This window comes from Thamnophis sirtalis, unplaced genomic scaffold (assembly GCF_051295495.1).
Source record: "Thamnophis sirtalis isolate CommonGarterSnake01/CBP01778 unplaced genomic scaffold, rThaSir2_p1.2 scaffold_2, whole genome shotgun sequence".
Lineage (NCBI taxonomy): Eukaryota > Metazoa > Chordata > Lepidosauria > Squamata > Natricidae > Thamnophis > Thamnophis sirtalis.
In genome coordinates, this window is record NW_028261382.1 from 166,629,158 (window position 1) to 166,653,785 (window position 24,628).

General features: G+C 38.3%; 1 protein-coding gene across 3 annotated transcripts in view; it reads right to left on the minus strand.

The window, feature by feature from the left end:
* CDKAL1 (CDKAL1 threonylcarbamoyladenosine tRNA methylthiotransferase) overlaps window positions 1-24,628 on the minus strand; it is a 325,960-nt gene that overhangs the window by 13,120 nt on the left and 288,212 nt on the right. For 2 of the 3 annotated variants that reach the window (XM_087707388.1, XM_087707389.1), the window contains 2 exons: window positions 20,301-20,384; window positions 18,463-18,627 (listed from right to left, as the gene is read on the minus strand). The exons of the other annotated variant lie outside the window; for it this stretch is intronic. In XM_087707388.1, coding sequence (XP_087563514.1) covers window positions 18,463-18,627; window positions 20,301-20,384 — 249 coding nt within the window. The remainder of the gene's footprint in view (window positions 1-18,462; window positions 18,628-20,300; window positions 20,385-24,628) is intronic. 3 annotated transcript variants of the gene reach the window in all.

A 24,628-nucleotide genomic window follows, 5' to 3' on the forward strand; every position in this document is an offset into this window, starting at 1 on the left:
CCTGGTTTACTTCTGCAGCTGTAGTTTTGACAGCGCTCCAATCTGCCTTCTGCTATTAGCACCCTATCCAAATTACACCGATCAGTTATCACTGATCCCTCTATGACAGTGTTTCTCAACCTTGGCAACTTGAAGATGTCCGGACTTCAACTCCCAGAATTCCCCAGCCAGCATTCGCTGGCTGGGGAATTCTGGGAGTTGAAGTCCGGACATCTTCAAGTTGTCAAGGTTGAGAAACACTGCTCTGTGATCAATCCAAAGATTTTTACTCATGTTCTTACTTCCTTCTAATTCCTTTTCTGCTTTTTAATGACATTTCTTGCCTGGTCCTTCATGGATTTCTGGGATTCAAAAATATGCTTTGTCTATGTAAGTTTGCCCTGCTCCCCCGCTTCCAAATTGGATAACTCTTCCTGTGCCAGCAAGGCTTCTTAGGGATCTGTCAGATAATTAGGAATTGTAGGGCCTAGCATCATTAACATATTTCAGATGCCAACGACATTGTACTTGATGGACAACCTGGCATTAAGACATTGATCAAACAAATATGAGCCCAACAGCCTCCAGCAATAGGCTACACTGATTCCTCTTAAGTGCAGCATACTTCTTTATATCAAACTGTCATAGCTCCAGCGTCTCCTAATATTTGCAAGAGGCTGAGATTCTTTCTGTGCCAGCTGGTGTGCATCTAAGCACCTGAGGGAGTAACTTGAGAATCTTTTTTAATTTCATGCTCAGTCAAGTTTAAAAGTCATTAACAGAAACGTTGACTTGAAATACCAAGTTCTGGGAATTATTGTGATAGGGAAGGAAGGTTTATCTGACCTAATCAGTACTGGAACAATCCCACAGAAATACAATACAATACAATAGCAGAGTTGGAAGGGACCTACTAGTGTGTGTAACAAAACGCCTTTGCCTATCACTGTGAATTAAACTACTCTATCTGAGCAAGTTAGAAGATCCTCGGTGCTATTTTGTTGTTGAGCGACGTGATAAGTGGCCAAAACACTACATATTCTATCAGGAAGAAAGTTTTCTACAATGTGTGTTTTTTAGAGATAAGGCCTTAAAAAGTCACAATCTTCTATATTTGGTACGCCTGTGCTGAGATTTGGATTCAAAGTATGATTCAGAGTTGTGCATACCGCATCTTATCTTTTCTTGGGTTCATGTGGCTGTCCTGAGCAGCTGACATACAATCTCTGGAAAAGAAGGGTTTCGCTTAAGATTTCCAACAGGTGTTTTGTTTGTTCATGCTCATGCATGCTTCAAATTAAATTTTGCCCTTCACGCCTGGATCTATTCACAGCCTTATAAAGAACTATTTATTTAGGCTTATCTAATCCATCTACATACATTTCTTCTATGAGACACTGAAGTAAAGTACTTCAGTTTAGGAAACGTGCCCTGTTTATGACTCAATTCAGGTTTTTTTCTGAAATCTGTATGAGCTTGTGTCTGATTGTGCACAGAATCTCCTTACAACAGCTTAAAAATGTTGTTTGACAAGAGGCTGATTCATGTCACCTTTCAATGATTGATAAATATATACCGTTAACCCAAGAACAAATGGCCAAGATCAACCCATCTTTCTGACTTCCTTAAGATGAGCTGTATTTTAATTACTTTTTAGAACTTCTGATTTTAACTCCAATTATCCATTGCATGTTGCTTTGAGTCCTTCGGAAGGATGAGCAGCAGAAAAACAAAGAAATAAATGTATTGCATGAAGTATTGTATGGCGTAGAGAGGATGATAAACGGTAACATCTGCTTCATACAATCAAGCAGAGATGGGAATTCAAGAGCCAAGGAACCTACAAGTCACTTGGAAATGGCAGCATTAATGCCTGCTGGGTGACCTTGGACCAGTCACAGGGGGTTTGTGATGGTGAAAATAGGAGGAGGAAGGCGTATGAGGTCTATTCGCCATGTTGAGTTATTTATAAAAATAATAAAGGTGGGATATAAATACATTAAAAAAACTACTGAAAAATCTGATGTTTGCCAGACAGTTGGCATAATTTACTTATTTTCATCAATTTATATACTTTCAGTAATTCTGGAACTGGCATTTTTAAATTTCTGTCCGGTTTAACAGATACCTTTTCTCCACAGTAGTGAAACTGAAGTATCACGATAATGGAACAGAACCGTGTCTCAATCTTTGCTAAAGGAGGAGAGAATGCTATTGCTCCAGTGCTTGCTTCCTATTTCCACTCTCTCTGTTTTCCTTTTTGTATCATGTCTATTACTTTCAGAGCATGTTGGGAGCAAGTGTCATCTATTTTGATGTTTTGCAGGGAGCACTTTAAAAATGTGTGCGTTATACACGTTAAATACGTTAAATACATAATAACAGTCCATGGCAGTCAACAAATATCTATGGGAAGCTGTCAAGAAGGGCACGTGCAAGTTCAGATTTCTAGTTTATATGGAACTATTTTGACACAAATTGAAAAGTTGAGATCCTACCCCATGTTTATAACCATTTTCCAGAAATAGCTGAGCTTGCAAAAAAAATCTCTGTTATTTGATTGCATTCATGGTGAGCATATTCCACCTATATATATATACTCCAGTGGTGGGTTTCCATTTTTTTTACTACCGGTTCGCTCATGCGCGCGATGCTTCTTTGCCGGGTGGGTGGGCAGAACCTCCCGCCGCCACCACTACCGGTTCACCTGATCCGGGCCATACTGGGAGCAACCCACCTCTGATATACTCCTTTATTCTGCTATCATGATACACCCATAGAATATATATTTAATAAAGGTTATGCCAAAATGGCTATAGAAATAGTTAATTCATATTCACCAGCAAGGTTATATCTAATCCATATCATTTATTATCTGAAGTCAGAAGAGCAGCAAGCCTGTGAAAGAATTCAATTAAAATTATATTTATGAACTTATTTTTTATTTGGAATCAAATAAGATTATAATTTATGGAAGTAAATTGACTTCTAAGAAGTTTTGTATAAGCTAAAGAGGATAGTTTATCTCTCATTTAGATTGCTCTTCCCTTGTACAGGTCATCTCCACTTAGCAACAGTAATTGGGACCGGAATTTCTATCACTATGCAATGCAGTTGTAAAGAATGATGTCTTGTGACTGAATAGTGATGACAATTGGACAGCCCCCAGTTATTGTATTTAAGTGAGGACCATGCAGGGATCAGTAAACAAGGGTCTCACATGAACACAAACTTCCGATTTCCTGCTGGCTTTCCCATTGATTTTATTTGTAGGAAGCTGGCAGGGAAGGCTGCAAAATGTGATCATGGAACCCACAAGGTACTGCAGCAGTCAGAAATATGTCCAGTTGCTAATTGCCCAGATCACAATCACAGGACCAGAGGAGTGCTGCAATAGTCGGGACTTTGAACACTGGTTGTAGCTACTTATTTAGCATCATCACATCCTGAATGGTTTCGGAATGAATGCTAATGAAACCAAGACCACCTGTGTTTCAACAGCAAACATACACAGACTTTTGTATTGGCTTGGGATTTTCACTCTAAAACCTGGATGTGAGTTTGGGATCTGAGCAAAGGTGCTTTTTCAAGAGGCAACCAGACTTTCTGGTTTTTCTTTGAAGATGTTTCACTTCTTCGCAAAGCATCTTCAAAGAAAAACCAGAAAGTCCAATTGCCTCTTGAAAAAGTGCCTTTGGGACAACCATGGCCTGGAAGACTGAGAATCTCCATAGACATACAGTGGTTAAGATGTTCGATTAGTACTGGGTGCCTCTGGGCCAGTCACCCTCTCAGTCCAACCTATCTACCTCCTCTAGACCAATAAGATCCCATAGATTAGGCCTCCTCCGAATTCCATCAGCCAGCCAATGTCGACTGGCAACTACCCGGAGGAGAGCCTTCTCGGTGGCTGCTCCGACCCTCTGGAACGAACTCCCTGTGGAGATTCGTACCCTCACCACCCTCCAGGCCTTCCGCATAGCCCTTAAAAGCTGGCTGTTCCAACAGGCCTGGGGCTAAAGACTTGTAACCCCACTCGAATGGTATGACTGTTGTGTTTTTAATGATGTATGGTTCTATGTTTGTAACTTGTCTGTCTTTCCCCCTCCCTTCAATTGTGAGCCGCCCTGAGTCCCCCCAGGGAAAAGGGCGGCATACAAATAAAGTATAAACTAAACTAAACTAAACTAACATTGTTGTTGCTATGGGAGTAGAATTGGGGTACATTCCCAATGGGCTGCCCTGAACCCTTGGAGGAAATGTAGGATATACATTTCAGAAACAAACAAATAAATAAACAGAACTATTTTTTAAAAAAAATACCTGTCTTTTTCTATATCGTGGCAAGATATAATTTTTAACTAAACATTCAAACATCCATTCAGATGTGAAAAGCAGCATTTCTCCTGTTCTTCCAACTTGAGTCGCTGAACAGAAAGAGCTGCCAGCGATATAAGCTTATCAATATGTAACAGCCAGCCAGCAAGAGGCATGCCATAATTATATTTGCAAGAATGCTTTTTTTAATACTCATGCATCACTAGGACTGGAAGGAGGAAAAAAATAAATAAAGAATTTCTTCCTCTCTGCAGGTTAATTACATTAAACCCTTTAAAATGTTTACTCTGGAAACAATCTACCTGTATCACATACGTACAATCTCGGCCACTGTAGGCAATATAATTCCTAGGAGCTGAGTCTCTTGTTGCATTTACAAGCTTAGTAGGAATTCTGACAGCCGGTTCTCTCTTGTATTTTGTAATTGCTTTTGTGAAACCCTGTGTAGTTTCATAGAACCTGGTAATGCCAAAACCACCTTATCGCCAATTCAAAGAAAGAAAACATAGGAGGGGACAGTTGAAAATGACAACCATATGAGACAGACCCAGAGGAGAAAGGAATACAAAAACTTTTTGACCTTGACTAGTTAATGTTTTCAGATGTTATTTTTGGCTGTTACTTTCTCAGACACAGGCCACCACAGTAGTTTGAAATACTAAAGGGATCTCTAAGGAAACGGGAGCATGAATCTAACTCCAAGGGAATTCTGAGCTATTAATCTATGCTTACAAGCTTACCAAACTTTCAGCCCCTTTGTTTATGTGCAGACAGGCATGTTAAAATTCTTCTGGTAAGAAAGAATCTTCCAGGAAGATAAACACAATTTTTTTTTATAATGCTTAACATACATAATAGCCCTGAAGGAATGGGCAATATGTTTTTCCTCGAAGAGATCTTTGGAGGAAAATGATCTACTTTCTCGGATGCTCTTACTTTTTCTACTGCCATTTCGAGCTGAAGATTAATAGTAACCCTCTGAAAGACCAGCTCCTAGTTTAGCTGTTGCTCAACTGAGATCCAAGGATCCAAGTCCCATTTCACTGAGATAATTTTGAAAAGGGAAGTCTAAAAGTTAAAATCTGCTTGCACAAAACGATGAGAAATAATAAGGAAATGTGAAGAATAGTTTTTCCTTCTTCATGAGGAATGAGACAACTCATTGTTATGTTATACAGTCCAGGGGTCTCCAACCTTGGCAACTTTAAGACTTGTGGACTTCAACTCCCAGAATTCCTCAGCCAGCAAGCAAGCTGGCTGAGGAATTCTGGGAGTTGAAGTCCACAAGTCTTAATGTTGCCAAAGTTGGAGACCCCTGTTATACACTAAATAATGATCTCGGTTATCCAAGTGTCACTGCTTATGTAGCCCAAATTCTACATCAGCCGTGTCCATCTTTTTGGCTCGCCTGGGCCTCATTGAGTGAAGAGGAATTATCTTGGGCCATATATAAAGTATATAATATAATGCATAGAAATGTGCATAACAATGTTTACGATCTTTTGGGGCCACATTACCTGCTTTCCGGGGCTGCGTGCAGCCCTTGAGCCATGAGTTGGGCATGCCTTTCTACTTGGGGGAGATCACTTCAGGGGAATTCTAATATTTATAAAATTAATACAAAGAGCATTATTGTCCAGTTCAGATTGAAAAGAGGACAAAGTCTAAATGTCTTGAAAAAAGTATTTGCAAATCTCCCAGAAATCAGGCACTGATTTACAACTTGTACAGTACTTGGATTACAAATGCTTCACCCAACGGAATGATAGTGGAAGCTCAATACATTACTGTAAGTGGGGTAGCCATACAAGGCTAAACCTTTAACTTTCTTGGAAATCACCAGAAAATCTCAGACCAAAGTTGAAAAACATCCGAAAAGAAGGCAATGGCAAATCACTCTTGTATTGTCAAGAAAACTGTATGGACTTGTCCACAAAGATAGTTGGAGTTGAACTCACTAAAAGGTGTCTTCACTTCGTGCTACTCCAATGATACTCAAATATGTCGCTACACACATACAGTTAAAAACTGGTAGCTTCACAATAAAAAAAATAGATGGAAGTTCTGAAAAAAATATTTCATTTAGAAAATTAGGGAAGGATGTGTAAGCTTAGTGATAGAGCATGAATTCTGCACACATAATGGCCAGCATTAAAACTCTGATGCTCCATACATGGCTGGGAAAAGCTCCCATTCAGAAGCTTTGCTGCTACTTGAAGTACTAGAAATAATATCGAGCTAGATGATCTGATTTAGGTAAAACAGTTAATGTTTACATTCTGGGTCTTTTTCAGATTATATAAATCTTTTCCTTCTATATCAGCAATACCAGTATCTTAGACACATGTAACATGAAAGCTTCGATGACATGGAATAGATGCAATTGATTACTATAAAACATTTCTGAATGACTCCTACTGGAAACTAAATAAAACTTCTTGGATCCAAAAAATTATGAGATGAAAAAGGAAAGCCCTAATAAACATTTTATAATTGGTCACTGATTTTATGGGTATCAGTCAACTTTGAGTACTATGTTCTTATGTAGCTTTTATTTCTCTCGAAAATGCCCACAAATTTAAAATTGTATAATGTTAAACCAAAGTTTAAGGGTCAAACCATCATCACTGCTTGTAAAATTCAGAATATGGACGTAGCTTTTCATTACTGAGATAAAACTCAGGAATTATTTTAGGTATTCTGAATTTTTGCAGTGGCAATATCAGTGTCTTAGACATATACGATTTGAAAGCTTCAATGGCATGGAATAGATGGTTATAAATTGATCACTATAAAATATTTCTGAATGACTGCTCTACTGGGAGCTAAGTCAAACTTTTTGAAGCCAAAAAATTATGAGATGAAAAGGGAAGGCCCTAATAAACATTTTATAATTGGTCTATTTAAAATCAAGTTACCGCTCAAAAGAATTGATGTGAATTTATGGAAGGTTAGGGTTTATTTGAGTATTATTTTTAATTGGTTTTTTGGTTTCAACAGAGCATAGTTCATATAACCCTTCTAATTTTGAGAAGGTATATGCCAGTGTGTTCATATCTACCCTTTAGCTAGACTAATTATGACTTTTGACTGTTTTTTAATTAGATCCTTGCTTAGCTGATTTTGAAAAGGGAAGTAGGGTTAGACCTAATTAGTACATGGATGGGAAACTGTTGTGGCCCAGCAGGAGCCGTTGGAGCTGCAAACAGACTCCGACAGCGAGGGGCCCTATGAGTTGGCTCTGGAAGATGTTGAGGACCCTGGACAGGGTTCCAACTCCAAGCAGGGACCAGAGAGGCTGGTTGGCCATCAGGAGGCACCTGAGGCATGGAGCAGTGGTGAAATCCAAAGGGAGTGTGCCCCTGACGTCAGACCTTGGAGCAATGGGGAGGAGACAAGGGAGTTGGTCCTGGATGCCCGGCAACGGCAGGCAAATAGACGCAGAGAACAACTACGCAGATACAGAAGATAATTGGACCCAGGTGGTTGTAATTAGGCTCCTCTCAAGATAGTATATAAAGAGAGACTTTGGGAGGAGGCTGTTTGCAGGATTCAACTTAATTATCAATGCTGGAGAAGCTGTTATCTGTATCTGTCGGAGATTTATAGTCCTGCTAATAAAGTGTTGTGGCATTCCAGCTAAACTTGTCTCGGTATTTGTTACTGGACAGAGGAGGGGGTCAGAACAGGAAACCATAAGAAAATCCCAGGATAGTAGACAAGTCTGAAAATAAAACAAAACACCAAAACCTTGGAAGCCCTGGCAAAGTACTTTCATATTTCTGCCTAGAAAACCACACCAATGATCCACAAAGTCAATAAGAGCTGAAGTTGACCCAAAAGATACTTCCTACTTATATTTTTATTTTTAATACTTCTTGTGATTGCACTGAGTTATAGTCCCATCAAAACTGGAAGGCACCTAGTTGGATAAAGCTTTGGTAAGCCACAAATCATAGTTTATATATTACATTGGCTGTCCTCACAACAAAGTTCAAAAATTATTACAGACCAACTCTTTCCAAGAAGTTTTCTTGAATTAAACTAAACTTTCTGGCTGTTGCACATTATACAAAGAGTAAAATAGGGAATGTCTTATTTAAGGTAACATGGCATTGGCAAATCTATAGCTCAAACATTGGGATTAGTGTTCCTGCTTTTGTATGTCTTGAATTTCTGAAAAGCCTGGATCATGCATATTTATTTTATCTCATTTTTGGTTGGGCCTAAAACAAATGTTACAAAATCATAGATTGAATCTTTTTCCTCATGAACCAACAAAGAGTGGGGTTTTTTTGCTCTACTACTTTTTATAATTTTGCTCTCTCTAGGATATAATACTACCAGCATCCCATACATCAAAAATAACATTCTGTAATTGGAGATTGATTTTACTTTATTTTATTGCTGTTATTGTTCTAATGGCAACAAATGCCAATTCGAATGGAGAATCTGGGGATTAAGCTATGGAAAATAACGTTAATGGTAGATGAACAAGCAGGCAGAATTAGTTCATCCAAAGGGTAAAATACATCTGGAGTGAGTTATGTTAAGCAAACCAAGTAAAAAATTAATTCCAGAGATGCAGCTATTTCAAGTGTAAAAATATTTCAGGCATATTAAGGAATCTAGGATTATGACTCAAGATGAACATATAAAAACTTTTAAGCTACAATTGCTATTTTTATGCACAACTGAGATTTCTCATGAAATCATATCAGAGCAGCGGTGTTCTTCTCTGATGATTCAGCCAGAGTCTTTCAAGATAGCTTTATAGCATGGTCTTTGATGGTAGCAGCCCCTTTTAACTGAATACCTATGGAACATATTTTTAAAAACTAAACCAAGATATTCTCTAGGCATAGCACACTTGAAAGACATGTCATATTTTAAAAATCCTAACAAACCACCAGGTGTTGTAGCCACATACTGTGGTCACATGATTATATAAGACATCTATTGAAAGCATCTAGATCCTTAAATTTCCTCTAATATTCCTCTAATATTAATTAATTATTCAAAATATTAATGTGATGATGTATCACCCAGAGGGACTAACCCTTTCATAATTAGGATAAACAACACTGAACTGGATTAAAAACCTTTTAGGTTGGTAGAAGCTGGGACAAATAACAGGAGCTCTGTTACACGGGGCTAGGGATTTGAACTGCCGAACTGCCGACCTTTCTGATCGACAAGCTCAGTGTCTTAGCCACTGAGACACCCTGTCCCTCTATATACATACTTTACTCTAAAAGCATGTATAAAGTATGTATACTTTATATACATACTTTACTCTAAAAGCATGTATAAAGTATGTATACTTTATATACATACTTTACTCTAAAAGCATGTATAAAGTATGTATACTTTATATACATACTTTACTCTAAAAGCTTGGTTAGATGATCAAAACAGTTAGCTTCAATTTAGCTTTGAGCTAAAATTCAACATGGTTTTCACATTATACTCTATTGGTATTACAAATAGACTTAATGTTCAAGCTTTATTTAAACAGTCAATTTGCAGATGTTATTAATGATGAAAAAATACTGATTTTTAAATAGTTGTGACTGAATATATACTTTGAGTAGTCCACGACATTATTTAATATTTGCAGATATTTGAAATAGCAATGATAACACACATTGTAACATCTTGCAACAACAAGAAGTTGGTGCAGTCTCCAAATTAGCTACAGCCCGTTTGCACAATGTAGCAATTGCACAAAAATCAAAATTAAATAAGGCTACTCTACATGGCAAGCCATTGATGTATGCAACCACTCAGGAGTGCATATCTGCCAGTTTCAGCATGGCAACCCAGCGTTATTTCTAAAATATATAAAGTAGTGAAATCTACATGGTAGAAAATAGGTCCATTTGGCAACACGCAAAAGGCAACATAAGTGCTTCCAGGACACTTATAATTCCAAAATTGGGCTCTATCTGTTTTTTTTGCAGAAAATAAAAACACCTTGTCTGAAGAACAATATCCCCAGCCCCAGCATCCTACAAACATTGGTTGGGATTCTATATTCTTATTTAATTAAAAAAAAAACCAGTTATTAGAAGCTAAGGGATGCCAATGTTACATTTGAACAATGTACTTTGATCACCTCAGCGTCAGAGCTTCTTATCAAAACCATTTCTTTCCTGTTGTTTTTAATAATTATTTCGGCTTCTCTTTCCTTTTTAATGCACAATATATTTATTATCTGCTGTTCCCACCCCAGCTATGAGTTTACTAACAGCATATGTTTCTCACAATGGCTGCACTGCTTCAATTTCAATAAAGATTGTTTTAAGGAATTACAAATTGGCGTCTTATAGTTCCTCATAGTTTATACAGCATATATAATATGGCACATCAGAGAAGTGATTAGCATTGGATTACAATAATGACTATAGGGAAATTAACTAATAAACTCATAGACATCAATCATCTCTCTCTTTCTCTTTTGTTTGTTCATTTAAAATACTTATATATCAATTGTCCCCAAACATTTTGGGCATCAGGGACTGGTTGCATGGAGAAAGCTTTTTCTTTCCATGGATGGGGCTTCACTTGTTTGTGCAGACCCGTTGTTGGCATGTCGCGGACTAGTGTCAGTCCAGTGGCGGACGCGGCGGCAGGGCTTTAAAGTGGCGGCAGGGCCCCGGCGGCAGGGCTTTAAAGTCCCGGCGCCACATCCGCCATAGAGCGGGACGTGTCCCGCTCTATGGCGGACGCAGCAGCGGGGCTTTTGTGCTTGCCTGACCGGCCATGAAGCTCACCGCGGTTCCACCACAAATGCGCGAACGAAAAAAGCGCGCCTGACTAAACCATGGTGACAAAACCGCACCGACAAAACCGCGCGACAAATGAGCGACAAATGAGCCCTGAAGCGCGCCAACAACAGCGCGCCGACAGAAGCGCGCTGTAACCTAACCCTAACCCTAACCCTAAACCTAACCCTAACCCTAAACCTAACCCTAAACCTTACCTTAACTTAAATTGCGCTTCTGTTGGCGCGCTGTTGTTGGCGCGCTATTGTCGATGCGGTTTTGACATCACGGTTTTAGCACCGCGGTTTTGTCGGCACGCTTATGACGTTCACGCTTTTGTCGGGTCACGGCTCACCGCACATCACTGCAGTCCACAGACCAGAGGTTGGGGATCCCTGACTTATATGATCACCCATATTATATATCATAACGCGGGTAGCTTAAAAACAATAATATTATATGAAAGAAGATCAACAATAATAATAAAAAAAACCTTTCAGCCCCCCCAAAGCAAACACTTCTCTATATATCAACACCTGGTTTTTTCTAGGATCCAGCTCCACTCCTGAGGAAGCAGCCAGCTCTTCAAGGCCTTCCAGAAGGCAAGAAGAATTAGGGGCTTGCCTGATTTGAGGATGAATTGTGTTCCATAGGGCAGGGGCCACTATGGAGAAGGAGTGCTTCCAAAGTCCCAGCAGGTGACAACATTAAAGGAAGTGACATTTAATGTCTCTTATTGTCAGGGTTGTTTTGCAAATAGATTTATGAGTGATTAATCTAGCTAGTGTTTTTGTATTTTGGCAGGCTAGACAACAGTTCTTTCTTGAAACAGATTTAATGACTAAATTCACACCATAATAAGCTTTGTGCATCATGTTTGATGTTGGTTTAATAAACTGTGTAAACCTAGTAAAGTGATTTGTAGTTGATGATTTACAACAATGTGATGTGTGAATCCAGCCAAAAGTGGTTTATGCAACAGACATTGGTACAGAAAACCAGAGTTTAATATACTGAATGGTCCCAGAAACTTTGTGTTAATTTGTTTTGTTTTCCTGAGTCTACCTGTTCCGCCCCTTTCTTTCTCTTCTTCATTTGTCCTGTTTCTTCTATTAGTTTCCTTCCCCACCACCCCCGGAATGGTTTTGTCCTGATTATATAAAAATGTCCACCTCAGTTTCCTTGTTCAATTACTGAACACATCTGTGCAAGCTTGACATTATGAACTAGAGTCCAGATGATTGGATGTTCTTGGCCTTCAACTGGATTTAGAATTTTCTGTGAGCTTAACCACTGCCACCACATGTATCAAGAAAGTGCTATGGGGGTGGAGGGAGGGAGGGGCATACAAAAAAATTGTACTTCGATGTTTTAATGATTGACGAATGATGAAATATTTGTGTTTTAAAAGAAATAAAACCAAGAAAGTGCTATGGATTTTAAAAGAGCTCTAACAAAGAGGTTATATAGAACAATATCAAGAATTAGTTGCTCCATATGCTATTCAACACAGAGATATAGCTCCATTAGACTGATCTTACTACTCCCAAGATTGCTTTTAATGGTCCTCAAGAGAAGGTTCACTGCCCCTTAGCGCTTTCCAAACAAACCCAGTACAATGAATTACAGCTAAATGAAACAAGTGGAAATCCAGGTGTCTTGATACAGCTGACTGTTCAGCAGCCAGGCCCAGAAGAACCTATAAGTCACCTGCAGCTTGACATGGAACACAAAATAACATTACGCCCTACTAAATTAAAGCAAACACAGCCCATAGTTTGATGCATTTGCCAACAGGAACGCTCCTCTGAATTAACCTAGGATAGTTGCAGAATCCACCTGGGTACTTGAGAGACCGCCTGCTGCCAATTACCTCCCAAAGACCCATTAGATCACACAGGGTCGGCCTCCTCCGGGTTCCGTCCACCAGCCAATGCCATCTGGCTACTACCCGGGGGAGGGCCTTCTCTGTGGCAGCTCTGGCCCTTTGGAACGAACTCCCCGCAGAGATTCGGACCCTCACCTCTCTCCAGGCCTTCCGGAAAGCCGTCAAAACCTGGCTGTGCCGGCAGGCCTGGGGTTGACGAGTTCCCCTCCCCTCTCGACCTGTGTGGCTGTGTGATTCTTGGCTATTTTAACTGCTTGTATTGTGTTCTATGTTCCCTTTCCCCCCTTTGAGTTGTTCGCCGCCCTGAGTCCTTCCCGGAAAAGGGCGGCATATAAATAAAACAAATCTAATCTAATCTAATCCATCTTCCTGTACCAAAATAATCTGGGTGTACTGAGTATTAGTGGGATACCTAGCACTAAATTAGAGACTCTTCTACATGGATTTCAAACAGATACCAATTGTTCAGAAATAATGATCTAAAAATAGCGAAATAATGCAGTGATGTTGAAACATTTTAGTAAGGTACGATCATTATTTTAATAAAAGATGGTTTCTTAAATGTGATAATGTGAGCAACAAGTTACTTTGCTCATGTATTTAAGGCCCCACTTGGAGTTAATAAAGTTGCTAACTTACATTAACCAAAAGCCACTCAGCCTTAATGAAAGGCGAGAATTCATTAACTCGTGCTACCTTGGAAGTTAATGTGCAAAAACTAAAGTGTTCAGGCTGAGATAACATTGACAAACAAAGGCTAAATTATATGGGTGGATTTGTTTTGGTGTTCCGGGCTTCAGATTTTTAACTTTAAATAGCTTCTAGTCAAAATATTGTGTTTGTGTATGTGTGGATACATATAGTATTTGTGTGTCAGAGTGCTGTCTCTGAACAATACTTACAAACACTGGGATTGGTTTTTTTTTTTACATTATCACTGCTTGTGCACTATTCATTACTGAGAGAAATAGCTGAGGGAGGAAACTAGCAGAGTTATTTCATGTGTTTTTGGAGAACTCTCCATTTGAAGATGAAACAGATGTCTCTGAAACCTAAATTTTGAAAGTTCCAGAAAAGCAGCTTGAAGATCTTACTGTGAACTAATTCCCAGGAAGCTCAAATTATCACACTTATTCTGGGAACCTAAGTCTGAAAGAGAAGATGAAAGTACTCCATAACCAGGACTTGAACCAGAGAGCTCTGGTTTAAATCATTAGGCAGTTCTGGAAATAATGGCTGGGTTTACATATCACGGTAGTAATCCATGAGTGGCATATATTATATCATCCTTATTTTCACATCTCAGACTAGAGCAGACCTGGGCATCTTATGGCCTCCAGGCCACATCTAGACCTTTGGCTATCCCTGTCTGACCTGTGTGAGGCCAATCGGAAATTAGAAATCAAGACGTAACATGTATTCTTATCAATAGCAGCTAATCAAAACCATATAATTTACTGCTTTTTATAAAGTGATACAATTAATATTGTGCAGAATTAAATTCAGCCTACTGTTTTGGCCCTCCACAACAGTCACGATTTTTCAAATGTCCTCTTGGGGAAAATTAATTGCCCACCCGTGGACTAAAGAGACAGAGTTGTTACCATTGAACATTCAATTTTGTTGAATATTTTATGAGAGAAACTCTCAACTTTACATTAATAAATTAAAGTACAAGCACCCAAAGATTCCTCCTATCCTATCTAATTTCACTGGATAAGTTGTAGTAACTGACACTTGAGGATGAGATCCATAATTCTGGTTGCACTATGAATGCTAATTTGATTTCTCTCTGTTTAGCAGATGGAATGTTTCATGTAGAGTACTGAATAACTCTTAAGTACAATTAATGTACTTTGATACAAAGATCCCAGTCAATCTTTAGAGAAATGATACTGTTAAAAATACATTTCTGACTGGTAGTTCTGAAAAATCACAAACTGGTTTGCAAGTTAGCATAACTGACAAAAATTCTCAGCTCCATCCGTTCTATGTCACTTTGGGATGAAGCTTCCAAGGTTGGAAATAGTGAGAAGCTAAAAATAGATGGGTTGTAGAATCTAGGAAAAGCAAGTGAAGTAGGAGAATGACATGAATTTTTGCCAAGCCAATGATTTCTTCACTACTAATTGTTAATCGTAATCGAATTTTAAATGTTATTGTTAATCTTAATTGGGTTTGTTTTTTGGATACTCTATTTTTTTAAAACTTTTATAATATGTGTTTTTTTTATGTTGTACGCTGCCCTGAGTCCTTGGGAGAAGGGCGACATATAAATCCAATAAACAAACAAACAAACAAACAAACAAACACATCTTCAAACAACTAAAATGCTGATATACATCTAGATCATCATGGGCAACACAGAAATCAAATTGACAATTATTGGTATAAGGATGTGGAAGAACACAAATATAACAGCAAAATGCCGTTAAGGATTAACTAGAACACATCACAACCTGCTAATGTGTAGGTTCCAAGTTGAAGTGGAAAAACAAAATCAACCAGTTTTCATGATTGGAACTTGAACATATGACTACTATTTTGGAACTTGAACATGTGACTACTATTTTCAAGGAGAACATCAGGAATTGCTTTGAAGCCTTAAGTCAGTGGTCCACAGGCTTTCCAGCTTTGTGGACCAGCAGTGGCACTGGGGGAAGGGTGAGTGGAGAGAGGGAGGGGATGGTTTTGCATGTGTGCCCGCCACTTGGGTAAATTGAGTTTCCTGAGCTCACCATCATTTGCTGGCCCAGTTCCCAATGGGCTGCACCCCAATACAGGGCCACAGACTGGGGGCTGAGGACAGCTGCCCTAAATCTCATTGATAACGAGAAGATCTGTAGAATGAAATCAAGTAAGTTGTTAAGGATGAATGTGAACGAAAAAATGAATGAAAAAAGACTGCCAAAGACACAAGACACAAAAGAAGGAAATTGGATGTCAGAACAGATAATGAAAAATTGCCAAGAGGAAAAAAGAAGCCAAAGGCAAAAAACAAAACAAAACCCAAAATGAAGAAATCTGGAAGAGTCATAACAAAAAAAAAATGTCAGAGAGGTATTAGAAGAGGCAAAAAGCATCTGTAGATAGAAACAGATACAGAAAACATGGAAAGTTTTCAAAAGCTCTCCAAATTCAGAATAACGTTCCAACTACAGATTCATATACTAAAGGATGCCAATGGGAGGCAGTAACTGATTCAAAGAAGGTCAAATTAAGGAGGAATATACTGAAATTCTATGCAGTAGGAGGTCAACGTTCAAGATACTTTAGAAGATATTGCTTGTTTACAAGAACCTTTAATCCCATAAGATTAAGTTAGATCAGGACTCTGGTTATTACCAAGTTGGAATATGATGGAGAATCTTAAAAAAAGAGAGAAGAAATAAAAAAAAGCAAGAAATAAAAAATAACAAAACTATACCAGCAAAACTGGAAAATAACACAATGTCCAACAGATGGGAGAGGTCAGTCCAAACAATTCCAAAGAAAGGACATAGAGTGTTCAAAGTACAGCACAACAGTCTTAATTGCACATGCTAGAAAAACAATACTTCGGGTTATCCAAATGCAGATTAGAGTCCTAAATCAAGATGCTTTTTTCATATTATTTGGCTTTCCTAATTATCCAGCATGCTGCAGAAATAATGTGTGGATCCAAAACAAGCTTGAGTCAAAAATGACCAGGTTCAAATCATCATATTTTGGATATATGATGCAAAGATCTGGAACCCTTGACAAATCCATAATGCTGAGAAAGGTGGAAGGAAAGAGAAGAGGATGACCAAGAACAAAGTGGAGGGACTTGCTTACAGAGGCAATGGGTGCATCACCGTAAATATTAAAGGGCCATGGTGGTTACAGAACACCTTGAAGAATGTTTATTTGTCAATACTGACTTGATGGCACATAATCAATTAAAAAACCAGTCTTTCAGCCAGAAAAGGGGCAGAAAAACAGCTCAAAGACTAGACAATCTTAGAATGGGAATAATAATACAGGCTTAGCATAACCTCTCTGAAATTATTATTGACCATGGATGTCAGCTTGGGCAACATGACAAATTGAAAGAAAATGACAATGTTTATACCATAAAGAGATTTAAATAATAATAACAATAATGACTTGATAGGTGGATAAAAATGTCAAATCCAGTCTAAACATTTGACTGACTGTGTGACAATTAAGGTACTGTTGGTCATCAACATTATATGAGAGATACCACAAACAAGAAGGTGCAAAGATTTCTTCATATGGACTTGTTCAAAAAGATGTTTGGAGAATTGGATCCACAAATGGCAGCAGATATAAGACTGTTCTGTTATTGGAGAGATACAGGTTGATAGATGGAAGAGTATAATTCAAAATTAGCTAAACTTAGTTAAATCCATTGGTAATAGGTATAGTTAAATAAAAATTGATAAAGATAGTAATGTATACAATGTTGAGCTGTTATGATAAGTAATAATTGGATATGAGAAGGGAAAGTTAGAAATATTTTTGGACTATATATAAAGATTATTAATAACAATAATAATTATAATAAAAAAACAAAACTGTATACAGTTAAATTTTAACTAATATGGGGAAAATGCTATGATATAGGATATAGTTAAATAAAGAAAGGATAATGATAATAAATTATATACATGGAGGATTAGAAAACTTTGGTATTAAATATTATGGATGTTTATCTAAAACAGGATATGAGGACTTAATGTTAATGGAGGATTTTATAAATAAGTAAATGAAATGCCAGCATGTGGTTATGGGTTGAAGCTTGGTATACTTAAGGATGAAGAATGTTTAAATAACTGTAGTCAAATAAAAGTGGAGGTATGATGATGTTAATATAGTAAATTTTTGAGTTAAGATATTTGAATTAATATGAATTATATTTGATGACGGTGGAAGAGATGCACAAAAGCTTTTTGTAACCAGCTGATATACTTTTTACAATATATGTTTGTTTTGAAAATAAAAAAATAAAAAAAAACTAATAACAAAAAAAAAAAACAATTAAGGTACTGCACTCTTTTTACTCCTATTGAGATCCATGCCCAAATATTATGCCTGTAACTGAACTGGAATGAGTTACTGTATATTATTATTAGCAACCTAAAAACAAGAAGATAAACAGCCATTTGAGGTAACAAGAAAGCTCAGCGGCTGATACCCAGGAAATGTATAGTATGTCCAATGGCTGTTAAGTTCAGAAAAACAAAATAATATTGGGTAAGCATTAGAGGTATTTATATTTAACTTTTCAAAAAATACTCATCTCATATTTTAGAAATAAGATTGAAATTACTATTGTTTCTCCAAGCCCGACATACTAAACTTACATTTTAAAAATTCTAATTGTTTTTAGAATTCAAGCACACATAGATATAACAACAATAACAACAAAAATTACTAATGCCAACTGAATTGGAATGACTTAAGAATGACTCTTTTGAGTTAAGTATAAGAAAGTGTACTACTCACCTCTGTTAAACCAGAAACTTCTCCTCGAGCAAAGGGCCTTCTGATGGATGGAGTGAACACTGTGGCCTCTGATACTGGCTGTCCTCTCATAAAATGCTTCCCTGCTTCAAAAATATCCACTTCCACCATCTTACCAATGAATTCTGGGTTCTTTGGTACAAGAATCTTTAAAAGAAAATATATTGATTATTTTTCCTAATACTTTGAAAAGTGCTTATGATTTTACATTCAAAAAGGAAGACAAACATAAATCATGCCATGTGGTATCTTAACATTTGATAGCATTTGCCATAACAGAAACCTATACAATATTAGAAATTTTTTAAAGTTTTTCTATATAAACCATTTCATCATTTTATTGATAATTATAATATTAATGATGCTTAAGATTTTAACATGTATATAATTTTGTTTGTGTGTGTGTGAGTGTGTGCATGTTTTCGTAGATTTTCACTGGTGTAGGTATGCTGGTCTTGTTGTATTTGGGTCTTTTCCCGTGTAAGATTGAGATTGTCTTGGCAACATTTCGGCAAGGTCTCACTCGCCATCTTCAGGCTGGGTTTTGGGCTTAAAGTGTGGTCGGAGCTGCTGTCTTTCTATAAATCTTGGTGGGTGGGTGTGGAGTGCTGGCTTTGTTTCAGTAAGTGGAATGATTGGTTGTGTGGTTGTATCATGATTGGTAGATTGGTGCTGATTGGTGCTGGCTGTGTGTCCATTGTTGTTTAATGTTGTAATGGCCTGGGTGGTGGGTGGGACTCATTTGTTGATTAGGGCTGGTTTCCAGATGTCTGGTAGGCGGGAAGTATTATCACGTTTATTCATGTTGTGGGGGTGTTTTTCTATTTCGATAGCTTCCATAATTATTCTCTTGTTGACGTGTTCAGTTTTGGAGATTAACCTGGTTCCTTCAAAATTAATTTCACGTCCTGTAGCTTTAAGGTGCTGAAAAAGGGAGGAAGTTTTTTCTTTTCTTCTTACTGCGTTCTTGTGTTCTGCGATGTGTGCATTTATTCTCCTGTTTGTTTGTCCTATGTATGTTGCAGGGCAGATTTTGCATGGTATTACGTAGACCCCTTGGTTTTCTAGCTGGATTTTATCTTTGGGGGTTTCTTAAGATGTTGGCTATTTTTTGGTCAGTGTTGAAGGCTGTCTTGATATTGTGTTTGTGGAGAATTTTGCTGATTTTATCTGTGGGGCCTTTGATGTAAGGGAGGAGGGCGATGCCGTTGTCCTGTTCTATGTCTCGGTTTTTGGGGGGAGTCTCCCTTTGGATTAGGTTGGTAATTGTTTTTCTTTGGAATCCATTGGAGATTAATACGTATTAATCTCCTGCCTGGAGTTAGATCCTGACTGACTAAAGGTTGACTCAGTCTTCCATCTTTCTGAGATTGGTAAAATGAGGACCCAAATTGTTGGGGGCAATATGTTATCTCTGTAAACCACCTAGAGAGGACTGTGAAGCAGGATGAAGCAGTATATAAGTCTCTTATACAAGTGCTCTTGCTATTGTTACTGCTAGCAGTGAACCACAAAATATTTCTCCAATTAGAAGTTGATTCCATGTTTCTAATTATTTAGAATCTAAATGATAATTTAAATAGAGATATCTTAACATGAGAGATGTAATTTTTAATGAAAAAATTAGAGGAAATCAATTAATAGGAAAATCATTTCTATTAATCTATTTTCTGCAACCTGGAGAAAACTGATGTGTTTAACAGCTCCAGTCAAAGGGTTGGTGGAAACTAGGTATCAAATTCGTGAACATTACTTTGTATGACAGTTACAGTTAAAGATGACAAAAAGGACAATCTTTTTTCTTATTTTTAAAATGTTACCTGTTCGTAGAATTTATTATGAGCAACATAAAATTTAGAATCAAAGGATTCTTCTGTAACAAGCACTTTCTGTCTCTCCCCAATCTGTGAAATAAAATAAAAAAATGCAAGTAGCAGTGAGTGAAAAGATGCTATTGTAAATCCCTCTTTCTCATGCAATTATCAGGTTGATGTGAAATAATTTAATAGCCACTGGAGGAAAAAAAAAACCTATTACATCTAATTATCGTTTGGACAGATAAGAGATTAAGGCCCCCTTTTACATATAAGGGACGCGGTGATCTGAGATTGATGCGACTCTTTTATTTCCCTAACACTGTGTTGCTTCTAGCTGTATTGGAAAGCTGAACCAATTAGCTCTGTAAGTTAATCATCTCGGCTTATGCTCCAGAGAAAACACGGTGATGACAGCTTCCTCCACAGTGGCAGGAAACTGTGGACCACAACCTACTACTTGATAAGATAGAAAAATATGGGTTAGACAGCATCACTACCAGATGGATTAGTAACTGGCTGACCAACGACACTCAACATATAGTCCTCAATGAAACTGCATCTACATGGAGGGACCTATGCAGTGTGGCTCTTGGGCCAAGTACTTTTAGGCCTAGTACTCTTCAATATCTTCATCAATGATTTGGAGGAGGGGATAGATGTGGAACACTCCAGAAGATAGGCTTAAGATGCAGAAGGATCTTGACAGACCTGAACATTGGACACTATCTAACAAATGAAATTCAATAGTGAAAAATAAGGCTCTATATTTAGGCAAGAAAAACCAAATGCACAGGTGTAGTATAAGTGGTACCTGGCTCAATAGTACAAACTGTGAGGTGGATCTTGGAGTCTTAATGGACAATCACTTAAATATGAGCCAGTAGTGCCAAAAAAGGCAATGTCTTAGTGCCTGTCTGTTTACCTTGGCCTTCCCTCTTTTCCTATCACAGGGCATCGAGTACCAAACAAACAATGAGTACTGGGACAACATTTTCATGTGCAAAATGTATCGCGTACCAAATTTGACAAGTTTTGAAGCAGTGGAGTACTGAGGCACCACTGTATTTCAAAGAACTGCTGGCAAATGATTCTCTCTGAAATAGCTCTTCAGAAGAGGATCTGAAGTACTACAGAGCTCTAATATATTATATTGCACACTGTCCTTCAATTTTTCCTCACAATAACAATTTTTCCTCAGAATAACAATGTCAGCACTCCTCCATTGAATAATTAGGAAAGAAAACCACGAGACTCCATTGATAGAAATCAAGTGTACTTTTACTAATTATAAATGATCAGAAGCGTAGCAAAGCGAAGACTGATTATTTAGGCACAAAAGCAAATGATATATAGAATAACCCATTCCCCACCCCTTGGTATCCCAGTTACAGTCCAATCATAATTCTCCCAAGTGTCAGGTGCGAGATAACTTCGAAAGGCATCACCAAGATGGAATGTCGGTGCCGTTGGCCTTGGTGGGAAACCTCCTCCACATGCGCAGTAAGACAGGCAGCAGAAACTCCAGAATCTTCCTCCAGCACAATTAGTAGCAATATAGCAATAGCAATAGCAGTAGACTTATATACCGCTTCATAGGCCTTTCAGGCCTCTCTAAGCGGTTTACAGAGAGTCAGCATATTGCCCCCAACAATCTGGGTCCTCATTTTACCCACCTCGGAAGGATGGAAGGCTGAGTCAACCCTGAGCCGGTGAGATTTGAACCGCTGACCTGCTGATCTAGCAGTAGCCTGCAGTGCTGCATTTAACCACTGCGCCACCTTGGCTCTTAGTAGTCCTCTTAGTAGTCCCCTCCCAGATACCATGCCCCCCTCCCCGTTTCAATGGCAGCCGAAGCAGCAGCAAAGCAGAGGCTGACAAACAATCTAATAACAATAGTAGGTTATTGGCTCACGGCTGCCTCCAAGCTGCCATTTTGAGTAAATATTATTCTTAAGCCTGCCTCTCCCCAAACCTAATTGTATATTGCAGACTAAATATCTTTTGGATTTGTTCAAATTCTCATTTCTAAATCCTTGCATCACCCAGTATAGCAACAACAATGAAACAATTATTATTTTTTATATTTCTAATTCATCTTTATTTTTGTACAACTGAAAGCAGCCTACAATAACGCTTCCTCTTCCTATTTCCTCACAACAACAACCATGTGAGATGGGTTGGGCCGAGAGAAAGAGAGAGCAACTGGCCTCAAATCATCCAAATGGCTCTGGTGCTTAAAGGAGGACTAAAATCTGCCGTCTTGTGGTTTCCAGTCCAGAACTTCAATCACTGCACCAAACTGGCTCTCCATGATTACACTTCGGAGGCTTAGCGTTGTTGATGATTCTAACTTTGCATATTGCCCCTATGCGCACAATGTATGTGGCATTTGTAATGCTGCTCACGGAAACTCTTGTTTCCTCTCTTTCATTTAGCCAAATAGAATTGATCTAAGCAACAGATGCACACAGTGCAAACCTCCATCTTTTCAACTCTTTCACTGCCTGGCCGGAGCCTTGAGAAGCAGGAAGGATTAAACAGAAATCAAAGGAAGCAGGGCTTGAATAGCATCTTGTTAGCATGACAAAAGGAATACCTCTGTTGAGCATTGGGCAATGCATCTCATTAAACCCAAGCGAAAGAACAATTATTTAGGCCCCCCATGACTGTTTCTGGCACTAGGCTCCGTATCAGAGAGCCTTGTCCAATCTGTGGGGAGAACTGCTGCTTTCTCAGCCCAGCAATCCTGCTTCAGGGTAAATCGCCCACTTCTGAGTACTGCGCACCTGCATCTCACTGCTTCATTTTGATCTGGTCTCCTGCTGTGAAAATGTTGCTTCTTCAAGCACAGACATGCCTTGAAATGCAGCTCATATGAAAATTATATTCAGAGATGTCAGCAGTGACCTAAAAATGACAAATGGGCCTCAATTGCACTCTTTTAAAATTCAGCTTCGTTTAATTGATTTCTTCTCTACAATAGTATCTTGCACATATGATGCAGTTCCATCAAACTATATAGGCAGGACAAGAAAATAATGTATTACCCTATCTGCATCTTTATCTGACTTATAATCACGCACTTCATTTGTTATATTTTCCTGATTTCTGATTTCTTTACAAAGGACGATATGAAAATACCCAGCATTTTCTCTCTCACACATAAACCAAGGGACATACGCACAGAGATACTCTTACCCTTTCCTGCAGAATTGGGGTGGGGTGGGGGGAGAGAACAAGGATGGGGATGCGGTCAGAGGGAAACATTCTCCCCTCCTTTTCACTAAGAATAATTGACTATGGTTACGTGCAAGTCTCCTATACCACTTTTTAAAGTATACATTTACAATTTCCTACTAATGTTTATTTTTAAAAGTATATTTTAATCTGTCTTCTAAGCAGGAGCTGGAAATGTGCCTTCACCAAATTCAATTCCTTTCCCTCTTCACTCTAGTATCCAAGGGAATCTGACTGGCCAGGCCTCCTTCAGGGCTTTCACTAGGAAACAAAATGGAAGCCAAGAGCGTTACTTCAGAAATCCCAGGCATTTCCAAGAGCCTTAAAGACCTGGCTCTCCTCCCAGGCCTTTGGAGAGATGGGCTGCTGCTCCCCTTTTCACTTTCTGTTCCCCTTTGCCATTATCCTTGCTTTGCCTTGTGTGGTTCTCATGTTTGTTGTACTGGCCCCTGTTTTTTTTTTAAATGTCTTAATAACTGCATATAAATTGAATTAATTATGAGCAGTGGTGGGTTTCAAAAATTGTTGGAACCTACTCTGTGGGTGTGGTCTCCTTTGTGGGAGTAGCTTGCCACCCATGTGACTGGATGGGAGTGGCTTGCTGCCCATGTGACCAGATGGGAGTGGCTTGCCGCCCATGTGACCGGATATGAAATTATGAATTAGTACTTAGGTCGGTCCAAGTAGCTATTCAGAAGTTAGTGGTTAGAAGCAATCATAAAGCAAGATATGGAATTAAAACCAGAAATATTTTGTTGGCTATTTGAAAGGGAGTATAATATATATTTAATTTTACACATGTTAGCAGCTGCTGGAATTGTGTTTGCACAACAGTGGAAAAACAGAGATATGTAAATGAATAAATATTACAATGTGCAGGAATAAATAAATTGACAATTAAAATCAAGAAGGCTTTGAATACTTTTTCACGTGGGATTGGTTTTAGCAATTGCCAACTAACGAAAACAGAAATTAGAAATCCAAAAGTATGAAAGAAAACACCAATTATGTAAGGAAAGGTCCCTAAAATGTATAAGGAAATATTACTAGATCATTATTAATGCGTAGATAACTGCGGGACATTACACACCCAC